At 39.4% G+C, this 14,497-nt stretch overlaps 1 protein-coding gene across 2 annotated transcripts in view; it reads right to left on the bottom strand.

Moving 5' to 3' along the window:
* Positions 1-7,890, bottom strand: part of PGR (progesterone receptor) — a 101,301-nt gene extending 93,411 nt beyond the window's left edge. For both annotated transcript variants that reach the window (XM_066253669.1, XM_066253670.1), the window contains exons 1-2: positions 6,275-7,890; positions 5,085-5,236 (exon numbers count right to left, since the gene is read on the bottom strand). In XM_066253669.1, the coding sequence (XP_066109766.1) occupies positions 5,085-5,236; positions 6,275-7,890 (1,768 nt within the window). The remainder of the gene's footprint in view (positions 1-5,084; positions 5,237-6,274) is intronic.
* Between the last annotated feature and the right edge of the window lie 6,607 nt (positions 7,891-14,497).

Below are 14,497 nucleotides of genomic sequence, written 5' to 3'. Positions count from 1 at the left end.
AGAGTTTAAGTGTGAAGTCCAGTGGATTACTACATGTTTAATTTTAGGGTAATATGAAAACTACTATAGCCTGACTGGTGGTAGTACAGTGGATAGAGCACTGACCTAGGATGCTGAGGTCCCAGGTTCAAATCCTGAATGTCGTCGGCTTGAGCATGGGCTTATTTGGTTTGAGTGTAGGCTCACCAGCTTGAGTACAGGGTTGCCAGCCTGAGCGTGAGGTCATAGACAGGATCCCATGGTTGCCAGCTTGAGAACAAAGGTTGCTAGCTTGAAGCTCAAGGTTCTGGCTTAAAGCCCAAGGCCACTGGCTTGAGCAAAAGGTCAGTCGCTCAGCTGGAGCTCCCCAGCAAGGCACATATGAGAAAGCAATCAATGAACAACTTAAGAGGTGCAACTATGAGTTGATGATTCTCATCTCTCTCCTTTCTTGTCTGTCTGTCTGTCTCTCTTGCAAAAAAGAAGAAAAAATAAAAACAGGGAACTACTGTATGTTAAACTCTATTGAAGAGAAAATCAAATTAAATAAGATTATTGGCAAAATTTCTTCTCAAAAGCCCAAATATTAACGAAATAACGGTGAAAAGAATTGTTAGATAAATTTGTAGATTACAGAAGATGAAAAAAGCCTTACAGAGCTCTAATGAAAGTAAAAACAACTGACAAATTTGTAAATGCAAAAACAGGGCAGACATCAAAGCAAGGATAGTTAAAGAGGGTTACTATGTAATGATAAAGGGATCAATTCTCCAAGAATAATATGTATGCATCTAAGAACCTAGCATCAAAATTTTGAGAGGCAAAACTGATAGAACTGCAAGGAAAAATAGATGAATCCACTTTTATAGCTGGAGATTTCAACACCTCTGTGCCAAAAATGGAGAGACCCAGGAGGCAGAAAATCAGCAAGGACTAGTTGAACTCAAAAACACTATCAATCAACTGGATATAATTGATATCTCTACACTACTTCAGACAGCAGCAGCCCAATACACATTCTTCTCAACCTCACATGCAATATTCACCAAGATAGACCACATTCTAGACCATAAAGCATATCTAAACAAATTTAAATCATACAATGTCTGCTGTCACACTATAATAAAATTAAACTAGAAATCAATAATAGACTATTTAAAAATCTCAAAATATGTGGAGATTTAACAACATATTTTTAAATAATACATGAATAAAATAAAATTTCAAGAGAAATTAAAATATAATTTGAATTAAATAAAAATAAAAAGATAAATTATCAAAATCTGTGGTATACAGCAAAAGTGCTAAATGGAAAAAGTATAGTATTAAATATATATTCAGAAAAAAATATCTAAATTCAAATATCTAAGCTTTCACATTAGGATAGTGGAAACAAAGAGCAAGTTAAGCCAAATAAAGTGAGAGGAAATGATAATACAAATCAGATCAGAAATCAATGAAACTGTAAACAGGAAATTAATAAAAAAATAAAGCCATATGCTGATTCTTTAAAAAGATCAATACAATTAATATTTCTCTAGCCAGGCTAATTATGAAAAAAAGAGGGAAGGCACAAATTGCTAATATCAGAAATGAAAGAGAAGACATCACTATAGATCCTATAACCATTAAAAGGATAATATGGAAATAATATGAACAACTCTATGCTCACAAATTGGTCACTGGATAAAAAAGACCAATACCTGGAAAGACACAACTTGCCAAAACGCATGCAAGAAAAAATAGACAATCAGAATAGGCTCATATCTATTAAATGAATTGAATCAATAACTAATCACCTTCTAAAACATAAAACACCATGTTAAGATGAGTTTATTGGTGAATTCTACCAAACATTTAAGGAAGAAATTATAGCAATTCTCCACAATCTCTTGCAAAAGATAGAAACAGAAGAAATATTTCCTAATTCATTCTATAAAATCAGTACTACTCAAATACAAAACCAGACAAAGACATTACAAGAAAACTATATTCTAATATCTCTCATAAACATAAATATAAAAATCCTTTGAAGAATATTAGCAAATGGGATCCAAAAATTATAAAAAAAATTATACACCATGACCAAATGGGATTTATCCCAGGTAAGCAAGGCTGGCTCAACATTTGAAAGACAATTAGTGTAACCCATTATAGCAATAAGCTAAAAAGAAAACAAATCATGTATTCATATCAATTGATTCACAAAAAGTATTTGACAAATCCAACACTCATGATAAAAACTCAAGATAGAAATAGAAGGGAACTTCTTTAACGTGATAAGAGATATCTATAAAAAACTGTAACTCATGTAATTCTAATGGTGAGAAACTAGAAGTTTACTTATTAGATTAATAACAAGGCAAAAATGTTCACTCCACTACTTAATTTCAACATTGTAGTAGAAGTCTTACTATACAGTAGGACTAGAAAAACATATAAAAGGTATGTTCATTGGAAAGAAAGAGAAAAGTAAAACTGTCTTTGATTGCAGAGGATGTGATTGTGTAGAAAATCTGAAAGAATTGACTAAAAAAAAAATTCTTCTGGAACTAATAAGCTGTTAAGCAAGATTGCAGGATACAAGGATAATATCCAGAAGTCAGTTATTTTCTTATACACCAGCAACAGGCAAGTGGAATTTGCAAGTAAAAACAATTACATTAGCATCCCCCCAAATAAAATAGGTATACATGTAACAAAATATGTACAAAATCTACATTAAAAAAATCACAAAATTCTAGTGAGTGAAATCAAAGAACTAAATAAATGGAGTGATAGTCCATGTTCATAGATAGGAAGGCTCAATATTGTCAAAGTGTTGGGTTTTTTTAATATGATTTACAGATTCAATGTAATCCCAATCAAAATCCCAGAAATTACTTTATGGATATTGCCAAAATGATGTAAAGTTTATATAGGGAAGCAAAAGACTCAAAGCAGCCAACACAATGCTGAAAAAGGAAAATAAAGTTGGAAGACCGACACTACCTGACTTTGAGACTTACTATAAAGCTACATTAATCAAGACAGTGTGGTGTTGGTGAAATAATAGACCAATACATCAAGAGAACAGAATAGAAAGTCTACCAATAGACACATGTATACAGTCAACTGGGGCACTTGACTCTATATGCAAGTTTTTGAAGTAACTTCCAAAGATTAAACACTATTTATCATATATCTACTTGTGTACACAATCCCTGAATAAGAAGCACTGCAATAAAAGAATATCTAACCTATATTGACTAATGATCAGCTACTACTGGTGTGCGCTTTGGAAACTCAGATTTAAGTGAGATTTTTTATCTGTAAAAAGAGGGAGTTGGGTTAGATTAAACTGGCTTTTAGGACATTATAAGCTGGTCATTCATTTATAAAATTAATCTATTCTAAGGAAACTGTAAGAATGAAGGAAATTATACTAATGCAAAAGGAAATGTTCAAGAAACCAGAACCAAAGTCAGATGGGAACAGTAATTCCAAATATTCACTGGAGAATCAACTCTTCCACACAAAAAAACTTCCATCTGTATCTATGACTAAAGGATGTCAATAGGAAAGTTAAGACCACTCTTAAATTGTCTTATTTTTTTTCGTGTTCACTTTTACACTGCCTCAATTAATTTACAATGGAATTAAAACTCCCTGAAGCTGAATACTTAATGTTTAACATCAATTAAATACATTCATCCTTAGTGGAACAAAATCATTCTAACAATATACAAAGCAAATATTTTTATGAATAATTTCAGTAGAAGGAATATAAATTTATTAATAAATATGTAGTTGGGAATCATTTTCATCAAAAAGGCATAATAGTTGCAACAAATCACCTGTTATGCATATACATGGATAAGGAATATTTTTGGTTCAATGTCATTTAGGCTAGTATTAGCATAAATATGCCTTCAAAAGACTCTTTTAGGTAAAAATTCCCCACTCCTTTCTTTCCCACTTGTAAGTGCAAGGCTCAACAGAAAAAAACAAACAAACAATAAAATAACCCTCCAGAAGTTCACATTGTTGGTCCCCTGTTTAGTTGTGATCTCAGAACTCCAGAGGAAAATCTAAACTCATTTCAGCTCATTATAAAATACACTTATTGTTAGAATTAAATGTGAAAAGACCTTTAAATGTATTTTGATTTTTCAATATAAATGTGATTGGCTCTTTAGCATTTAGTGTAGCTAGAAAGACAAATTAAGAAACATTTCCTATGGAAGTTCAAGTCTGAAATACACTCTGCAAGCCAGTTGAAAATCATTAGCTAAATATGTAATTCTTATGAATGTCTTATTTAAAGCAAAATACTTCTTTAGAAATTATATTAATGTGATGTCCAAAATTTTCATTTTCTTTAAACTGTTTATTCCTATCTTCTCACACACTTACACAAATATACTGAACAACAAAAAAATTTTTTAAGTGTTTAGAGCCTGGCTGGGTAGTTTAGTTGATTAAGAGAGTTATTCAGATACACCAAGGTTGCTGGTTCAATCCCAGTCAGGGTACATACAGGAATCTGAATGCATAATAAGTGGAACAACAAATCTATATTTCTTTTTCTCTCTCATTCTCTCTCTCTTTCTCTTTCTCTAAAATCAATAAAAGATTGTTTATAATTACTATTATTTAAGTATTACATACATATGCTTATAGGGAAAAGACAAAATCATCAAAAAATTTAAACTGCATCATATACATATGCATATATACACACATACAGAATTATATATATAGAATTTTGACTTATACTATTTTTCTTTTGATCAAAAAATTAAATTTGATATATACTGTACATAATATATAATAAAAATATGACTAGAACAAAGCTATTTTTTAAAGTTAAGTAGTTAATAAAGAATGGTAGCATTGTTCCCAAGATTAATATGACTTCTAATATTCAAAGTGTTAGTCACATATAGTATGCAATTATAATGTCCAACTACATTCAACTTTGAGTATCGTAAATAAAAAGATATTGCTGAAAACATCATGTTTTAAGTTATATGGAAATACCTCTATTTCTGAGAAGAAAATGAAAATCAAAATCTATAAAATAGATTAAACCACCAATAAAGAATCAGGGGAAAGTAGCCTACCTTCCATTGCCCTTTTAAAGAAGACCTTACAGCTCCCACAGGTAAGGACACCATAATGACATCCTGATGCCTCATCCCCACAGATTAAACAAATCTTCTGAGGTAATGACTCGAAACTGTACTGTGGGCTCTGGCTGGCTTCTGAATCCGGCCTTGAAAAGCAAAACAAAGTACTCCATTTATTTTAGGTGTAACACCAATTCCAAAGTTTTCTTAACCCCAGAACTGAAAGAATGAAAGGGAATTTTAAAAAGTAGAACTGTATATACACACATTTGAAACACATGCAAATTAAACTCTCAAACTAAAGCCGCTATGGGGTTCATCAAACTTCAACTTTTTAGCCATTCATTCATCAGCAGCACTATCGTAAAAGTACAATAAATAACATGTAATTTTTGTTCAGGAAAGTTCTGTCATACTTACCAATGCTTTTGTACTGAGTTTTAAAACTGAACCCTGTACCGAGTGTTTACTTAAAGAAGTTTGTGTTTGTCATTTTAAAGTATCGTTCAACATATTGACAATTTTGCGTATTCACCGTACTAAAAATTCTTTTTCTTTAAAATTTCATTCCTTCAGTATGTAAATTAAAGTTGTCTGAAAACTTGTAGAGAATCCGAAATAACATTAGACTACAGTGCAGTGCAGTGATGGATATTTAAACCCATAATTTAAATATATTGCACAAATTAATTTTAATCTTGAGATTCGTATGACTACTGAACGGTTCTAGCCGGGTACCCTACGTCAAGTGCCACCCCTCCAGGGCCACTGGTGCCTTAAGGTTTCGTCTCAAAGACAGACATTTCCAGGGAAGTCCTTCTAAGAAGAGAATCATTTTATAAAGTCCCAAACTCGCTGCGCCCTTGGCGCTCCGCGGGGCTACAGGGGAGCTAGTGTGACGCTGCATGTTTTAAATCAGGGCTGGTCCTGCCTGGGAATCTCACGTCTTTGCAAGAAAAATGTTTTCGGGATGCATGCTCCGAAAACGGCATATTCTGCGCACCCTTTGTATCCCCAAAAAAAGCGAGGAGAGGAAGAAAAAGGAAGCCAAATTAGCGCGGTGCCCCGCCCCGGCCACCCACCCTCTCACGGCCGTGCGGGGCGCGGAGGGTCGGAGCGGCGGCCACGAGCGCCGGCCCGCTACTCTCGCGACACGGGCGCGCCCCGCCCGGGCCGGGCCTCACCTCAGGTAGTTGAGATAGGGCGGGTAGACCTGCGACAGGCCCTCCTTGAGCACGGCGGCGGGGTAGCCGAGCTGCGGGAGGCCGTTGATGCCGAGCGGCGGGTAGAGCGCAGGGGCCGCCCCCGCCGCGCAGACCGCGGTGGAGGCGGAGGGCAGGCAGTCCCGCGGGAGCAGGCAGGGGCCCGCGCCGGGCGCCTTGCAGGGCGGGGGCGCAAAGGGGCCCTGCAGGGGCGGCGTGGCCTCCGCTTTGTACAGCATGCACTCCAAGGTCGACCCCGACGGGGATGCGGACGAGGCGGAGGCAGAGGCGGGCGCCGCCGCCACCGCCGCCGCTTCTCCGGGTCTGGACGACGGCGCTCGCGGAGGAAGCGGCGGCGGCGCCAGCTGGAAATCCGGGAAGACAGCGGGATTGGAACCCGTCACCAGGTACGGGCGCGGGGAGCGCGCCGAGGCTTCGGCGCCTTCCTCCTCCTCCTTGATCTTCAGGGCGGGAGGCTGGAAGTCGCCGTAGAGCGGGAACGCGTCGTCCTTGGGCTCGGAGTCGGGCGGGTACGCGCAATCTGGGAAGTCGCCGGCCGCGACCGGGGTGGACGAGGCCGAGGGCGAGCCCCGCGGCGTGGCGAAGGCGCTGGCCGCCGGGGCCCCGCCGTCGTAGCTCTCCCCTTCCAGCAGCTGCCGGGTGCGGGCGGCCAGCAGGGCCGGGTTGATCGGCAGGATTGGCAAGTGGATAAAGTCCATCACCATGGTGGTCATCGGTGAGCGCCCAGGCGCGGCCGGCGGGTCTGGCTCCGCCAGGGCGACCCTGGGCGCGGGAAAGCGGGGATCTTCCTTGGGGATCAGGGTGACGCCTCCTTCGGCCGCCCCAGCAGAGGTGACCGCGCCTCCTCCCTCGGCCGTCGTGCCTCCCAGAGGCTGGGCTTTGCCCTTCAGAAGCGGACCCGCCACCGAGCCCTCGGACTCGGAACCATCCTCCTCCTCCACCTCCACCACAGCGGGCTGCGGAGACGGCCGCACTGCGGCCCCGGGCCAGTGGTGGCTGCCCGAGGTCGAGGGCAGCAGCTGCCGGGACGGTGACAGGCCCCTGGGCAGCACTTTATAAGCAGCTGCCGTTCCGGAACTGTCGCCAGCCTTGCTCTCTGGACGGCTCATGAGCGAGGGCAACACCCCCTGGGTGGCGGGGACAGCCCGAGGCTCTTCGGGAAGCTCGGGGCCAAACAGGCACCAAGGGCTGGTGGCCTCGTAGGCAGGAGGGCTGGCGTGGCTCTGCCCGGGACCTGAGGGCTCCAGGAGTGTGTCCAAGACACTGTCCAGCAGCCCACTGTCCTTCTCTGGGGGTCTAGAGGTGCCACCACCTGCACCTCCTGTGGCTTCAACTCTGGGATACACCCCCTCCACGTTTGACAGCGACTGCTGGTCCAGCGTCTTCCTGTCCGGGTCCTGTCCCTGGCAGGGCCGCGGGAAGAGCAGCCCACCTAGGGAGACTACGGGCGAGGCGTCCGCGGTCCGGAAGGGGCCGGTGTCTGCGCGTCCCAGCAGAGAAGATACGACCTGGGTAGGGGAAGGCGCGCCGCTCACCACGTGGGGAGCCCGGGAAGCCTTTGCCTTCAGCTCTGACATAATGGCCTGACTCCACTTTTCTCCTCCCCTGTTTTTAGGGAGGAGGGATAGGGGAAGGAGGAGGTGGTGTCGGGGATCTAGGATCAGCTGGAGGAGAAAATAGATGTTGAATTTGGCTTGATCGGGCGGGGTTGGGGGTGGAGGATCTCCACCTCCTGGGTCAGAAGGGGGCGGCGCTGGTCAGCTACTGCCCTTGGCCTCCATTTGGTATTCAGGGGGAGGGGGGCAGTTGTTCCGTCCCTGTGGCAAGTGGCAAGAGGACAGGTAGGGATCTCGTGCCCTAACTGGGAGAGTTCTCCGACATGAGTCTGAGGACGGGAGACGCAGAGTACTCACAAGTCGGCACTCGAGTGGCGGAGGCTTCGAAAGCAATTAGATGCGGCTCTATCTCCCGACTTTTTCTCTGGCTTCAAACCCGTGCTTGCCGTGTAGTTCCCAATCCCTTCTCACTAAAACCCTGGGGCTACTTGGACTTCTCAGTACAGCCATTGACGAGAAGAGAAGTGGAGAAAAGTGATTCTGCTGGCTCCCTATAGCTGGCGACAGTGATCTTTGCAGCTCACCTTTCTGGGCAGTGCAAGAGTCTCCTGGGGTTGCAGATTCCACGTCCCCTCACACTCAACTAGTACCGGGCTTGAGTAGTAGTGACAGCTCCGGACTGGCCCCACAGCTTTCTAATAATGCCTCCTCCCTATCTGGAGGCTCCGCCCAAAGCCCCTCCCTACCCCAATTACGGACCTGAACTAAAATTCTGGAGTTGGTGTTCCCAAATGCTAGTCGGAATTCCACTCTGAATAGCAGGTGCTGTGGGATGGAACTTCATAAGCATATTAGATTTTGTGCTACCAGTTAAGAATTATGCCCAGTCTAACTGGGAAAACAAATGGATTTCACCAAAAGCTGAATTTTGGATTTCAGTCATGTAAATATCGATCATAGAGGGAGATATTAGGCTATATTACCTTTTAGAATAAATGTATCAAGTATGGTCCTAAATAATTTATGAACTTCTGTCTCTTAAGACTTCCATAAAAAGGAGTACTTCCAAATTTTTCTTACTACAGCCAACATGTCCTGCTTCTTTTGAACAATGTGGCAGAGAAGTCTGTGAGTGGAAGACAGTTGACAACACCTCTCTACCTATGCAGTGTGCTATACTTTGATTTGTCCTAAGGAATGCATTCCATTTTAAAATAAATAGCAGTTTACGGATAGTGTTTTTTAAACTCTAGCTTATATTCTGTGCAAAATCATAAGATTCTTAAGAGATACACTGAACAGTATTTTCTCCCCTCAACATTCTTACTCCTTTTTTTTTTTTTTTTTAAGTGAGAGGAGGGGAAATCCTGAGACAGACTTCTGCATGTGCCCTGACTGGGATCCACCCAGCAACCCTGTCTGGAGCTGATGCTTGGACCATCCGAGCCAACCTCAGCACCCGGGATGACACTCAAACCAATTGAGCCACTGGCTGCGAAAGGGGAAGAGCGAGAGAAGGGAGAGAAGGAGGGGAGGAGAAGCAGATGTTCACTTCTCATGTGTGCCCTGACCCAGGATTGAACTCAGGATGTCCTCACACTGGGTTGGCACTCTATCCACTGAGCAACCGGCCAGGGCCAACATTCTTATTCTTGAAAATAATTATCTTACAGTTTAAAAGCACCTCTTATTTCATAAAGATATGATAGAAAGAGGGGGACATTATTGCAATATATTTGAGATACAGAGTCATAAACTAACAATCTCTGTGCGGAACCCAAGACCATTGTGCATCTTGACATCATCTAAAATATACCGTGTTCAAAACTTAATTAATCATTTGGAAAGTTCCTCAAAGTCTTCTCTGTGCAGATGCCCCACAGGTTCTCTCAACCAGATGTAGAGACTGCAGTGAACACTCAGAGACTCCAGGATGGACAAAGCCACCAGAGGTAAGAAGTCTGGATCTCTGAATCACCTGAGGAGGGTCTACATGAGTGGGAAATAAATATATATCATGTTAGGACACTAGATTTTGGAATCGATTCCAGTAATTAGTTTACTCTGACTAATTTTAGGTAGAAAGGAGTTAGGCATGTAGAGGAAGAGTGAAGATAATTTCAAGAAGCAGATATAATATGTACATTCACCGGACCTCAACTAGGAAGACATAATATAGGAACTGAAGCATATCATTATGGATAGAACATAGAATAAGGTTAGGAATGGAAGGCAATGAGGCTAGAGAGGTGAACTAATTTATTATTATGAATACTGTTATTTTCAGGCTTCCTTTTTCCCCATCCATTTTAACCACTTAACATGCTTTATTGAGATATAATTCATGTACCATACAGTTTATCCATTTAAAAATGTACAATTTAGTGGTTTTTAGCACATCCATAGTTGTGTAATCATCACTACTATCAATTTTAAGACATTTACTTACCTCAAAAAGAAACCTTATGCCCATTAGCAGTCACTCCTCATTTCCCCTGAACATTTCTCAGAAACAATTTTTCTATTTTTTTCTCTCTGTGGATTTGCCTATTATGGACCCTTCATAGAAATGGAATCATTTAACATGCGCCCCCCCTTTTTTTTTACTGGCTCCTTTCACTGAGCATATTTTCACGGTTCAGCCATGTTTATAGCATGTCTCAGTACTTCATTACCTTTTATTACCAAGTAATATTTTAGCAGGGATATACCACATTTTATTTATCAATTTATCAGTTGGTTTTTTTTTAGGCCATTATGAACATTCATGTACAAGTTTTTGTACAAACATATACCTTTATTTTTCTTGGATATATATCTAGGAGTAGAATTGCTGAGTCATATAGTAATGCTAGGTTTAACGTTTTGAGGAAATGCTACACCTCAAAAGTGACTGCACATTTTACATTCCCACCAGCAGTATATGTGTATGAAGGTTCCAATTTCTCTACATTTTTGGCATGTCTTATTATGTCTTTTTTATTATAGGACTGATAGTGTGTGTGAAGTGCTATTGCACTGTGGTTTTGATTTACATTTCTTTGATGGCCAAGGACATAGCATCTGCAGAATCTGAATAGTATAGCCAGGTAGTCTTCTAAGACGTTTACATGTTTATTTAATCCTTCAGTAGTTTCATGAAGTAGATGATATCATCTCCATTTCATAGTTAGGAAACTGAGGCACAGAGTTGCCCAATATTATAAAGATAGTAAGAAGCATAGACAGATTTGAACCCAGGCAAATCAAATGCCAGCCTTCTAACGAGTGTAATTTTAAATAGCTGATGACTTGGAATTTGGTTTCCAGGTTGCTATAGCTATAAACTTGGCACTAGGCTTCATTTTAAAGGACAAACTGTGTTTGGCTTAATTTTGATTGGTTATAAATATTCCTCAAGCCAGACTATCTGGTTAGGTTGATTCCATAAGATTGAAAATCTTTAAATGGGAACACATTAGTAAAGATGTCCAGCATGTCCTAAATCAACATTATGCCATGAAAGTTGATGCCGAGTGATTAGCATTAGTGGTACAGGAATTCTCAAATATGAGAATCTTTGAATGAAAAATAACTCTCTGGTTAAATTCAGGTGTGATTGATCTGACTCTAAACATTTATATTTCTGAAAACTATTTGGGAGAAGAGAATTTAAATTTGGAAATTTTTTGTTTATATTTTGCAAAAAGCTTTATTAATATGTAATAGTCATACAATAAGCTGCATATATTTAAAATGTACATTTTGTTTTGACATAAGTATACACCTATGAAGCCGTCACCACAAACAAGATGATAAATGTACCTTTTTCTTCCAGAATTATCCATGCCACTTTTTAATTCCTTCTAATTTATCTCTGTCCTCTCCCATCCCTGCCACTCCCCATCTAACTGTAGAAAACCACTAATCTTTCTGTCACTATACATTAGTTTTTTAAAAAAATTTCATGCATTATTTAACTTACTAAATGCATGAAATTATTCATGCACATTTGTCTGCTTTAAAAATTTTTATTACTAGACTTTACTTTTTAGAAACAGTGTTAGATTTACAGAGAAATTAAGCAATAGTATGGAAAGTTCCCGTATATCCTCAGCATAGAGTTTCCCCTATTGACATCTTATATTAATATGGAATATATGTTACAACTAATGAACTAATATCAATGCATTATTATTAACTAATACACATGGTTTATTCATATCTCCTTAGTTTTCACCTTATGCTCTTTTTCCTTTCCAGGGTTTTATCCAGGACACCACATTACATTGTTGTCATGTCTCCTTAGGCTCCTCTTGGCTATGACAGTTTCTCAGATTTTCCTTGTTTGATGTATTTAAGAAGTCTGATGAGGCGTATTGCACTCTTTGGAAGGAAGTCACTATGAGCTACCCACACTTAAGGGAGTGTGGGGGAGTAAGGAGTTATGCTCTTTCTCTTTCAGGGTGGGATATCCGTATCATTTATTTGGAATTCTTCTGCATGAGAAATTTACCACTTCACCTCCCTTAACTAATTTTCACCTCCCTTAACTAATTTATTTGACCTCTTATTTATATCAGTATGGACTCATGGATATTTATTTTATACTTTAGCTTATAATCCAGTGCCACTTTATTTTGTTGGTCAAGTTGTTTCAACTTGGGGCACTGGGAGCTCTTGTATGTCTGTGTGCTCTTTCTTACTTTTTTGCATTATAAGATGCTCTAGGCTCATCTTGTCTGTTTTCTACCCTGGTCCTAGAATTACCCATTTATTGGAAAATTATATTAGAAATGAAGATTTGGGTGCTAACTATATCTACATTGATTTTTATTTCTTAGAATTTTATATAATACAGCATATGCTTTTTTCCATCTAACTTATTTCATTTAGCATAACTATTTTAAGATTTATCTATACTGTAGTATGTGTCATTCATTTGTTCCTTTTATTGCTGAGTAATAATCCACTGTGTGGATATACCATAGTTTGTTTATCCATTTACCTGTTGATGAACAGTTGGATTATTTCCAGTGCGTTTTTTTGTTTTGTTTTGTTTTTGTATTTTTCTGAAGCTAGAAACGGAGGCAGTCAGACAGACTCCTGCATGCGCCCGACCGGGATCCACCCGGCATGCCCACCAGGGGGCGATGCTCTGCCCATCTGGGGCGTCGCTCTGTTGTGACCAGAGCCACTCTAGCGCCTGGGGCAGAGGCCAAGGAGCCATCCCCAGCGCCTGGGCCATCTTTTGCTCCAATGGAGCCTCGGCTGCAGGAGGGGAAGAGAGAGACAGAGAGGAAGGAGAGGGGGAAGGGTGGAGAAGCAGATGGGCGCTTCTCCTGTGTGCCCTGGCAGGGAAGCGAACCCGGGACTTCTGCCAGTTTTTCTGATATTATAATAAAGCTACTATACAAATGTATGTACAAGTTTTGTATCAATATATGTTTTACTTGTCCTGGGTAAATAGCTAGATATTAAATGGCTGGTAAGTCAGTAGGTGTATAAATACTAAACAATTTGCCAGAGGAGTTGTATAATTTTACATTCCCACAAGTAGTTTATCTCAGTTCGAATTTTTTCGTATCTTGGATTACAATTAGTATGATCAGTATTCTTAATTTTAGCAATTTTAATAGATATGTAGTGATATGTCATTGTGGTTTTAATTGCGTTTTCCTAATGACAAATAATGTTGATCATCTTATCATGTTCTTATTTGCCATCTCTGTATCTTCTTTGGCATGTCTATTCAAATATATTGTTTGATTTTTAAAAATTGAATTTACATTTTCTTATTGTTGAATTTTGAGAGTTCATTATGAATTCTGAAGTAAGTCCATTGACACAGATGTAATTTGAATTTATTTTGTCATATTCTATGCCTGATATTTAAGTTCTCAACATTATCCTTTGAAAAGCAGATGTTTATAATATTGATAAAGTTTAATTTATCAATTCACACTATTATGAATTGTGTTTTTGGAATCATTAATTAAAAATTTTTGCCAAACCCAAAGTTTGCTCTTGTTTTTATTTTTTCTAGTCATATAGTTTTAGGTTTTAAAACATTTATAGTTACTTTTTAATATAGTATGAGGTATATATCAAAGTTCTCTTTTTTTACATATGGATATCTAGTTGGAAAAATGATAGACTTTTGTCAAGTGTACTCCAGTTTTTATACTAAATGAAAGAATTATTCATTTTATGAACAACTGCCTATAATATGTCATTAAACAGTGCACTGTGTATGTTATTTTATAATATGTATATGTTTTCTACATTATCACATTTAATACTTATAAGACTTTATGATATAAGTATTATTATGTCAGTTTTGCAAATGAGAATATTAAAGTCTTAGTCCTAGTAATTAGCAGAGCCAAAATCACTACTAGGGCTTCTGATTTCAAATCTAGTGCTATTTTCACTTGACTCATTGTGTTTCTCCATTTTTCACAGTTCTAGGTGTTGGGTAGTTCATGGAGTAGTGGAGAAACATTTACTAGATGATCTGAGTTCACAGAAATGTGAGCATATTCGGAAAGGCATGTTGGGCCACCCAGACCTATGATTTGATTAAGTTCGGAATTTTTTTTATTATTTATACAACTTTTTTAGAATTAGAACTCTTTTGAATTTACAA

The sequence above is a fragment of the Saccopteryx bilineata genome, chromosome 1 (genome assembly GCF_036850765.1).
Source record: "Saccopteryx bilineata isolate mSacBil1 chromosome 1, mSacBil1_pri_phased_curated, whole genome shotgun sequence".
NCBI lineage: Eukaryota > Metazoa > Chordata > Mammalia > Chiroptera > Emballonuridae > Saccopteryx > Saccopteryx bilineata.
The sequence above is the reverse complement of the archived record's forward strand: the minus strand, read 5'-3'. Positions and strand labels throughout refer to the sequence as shown.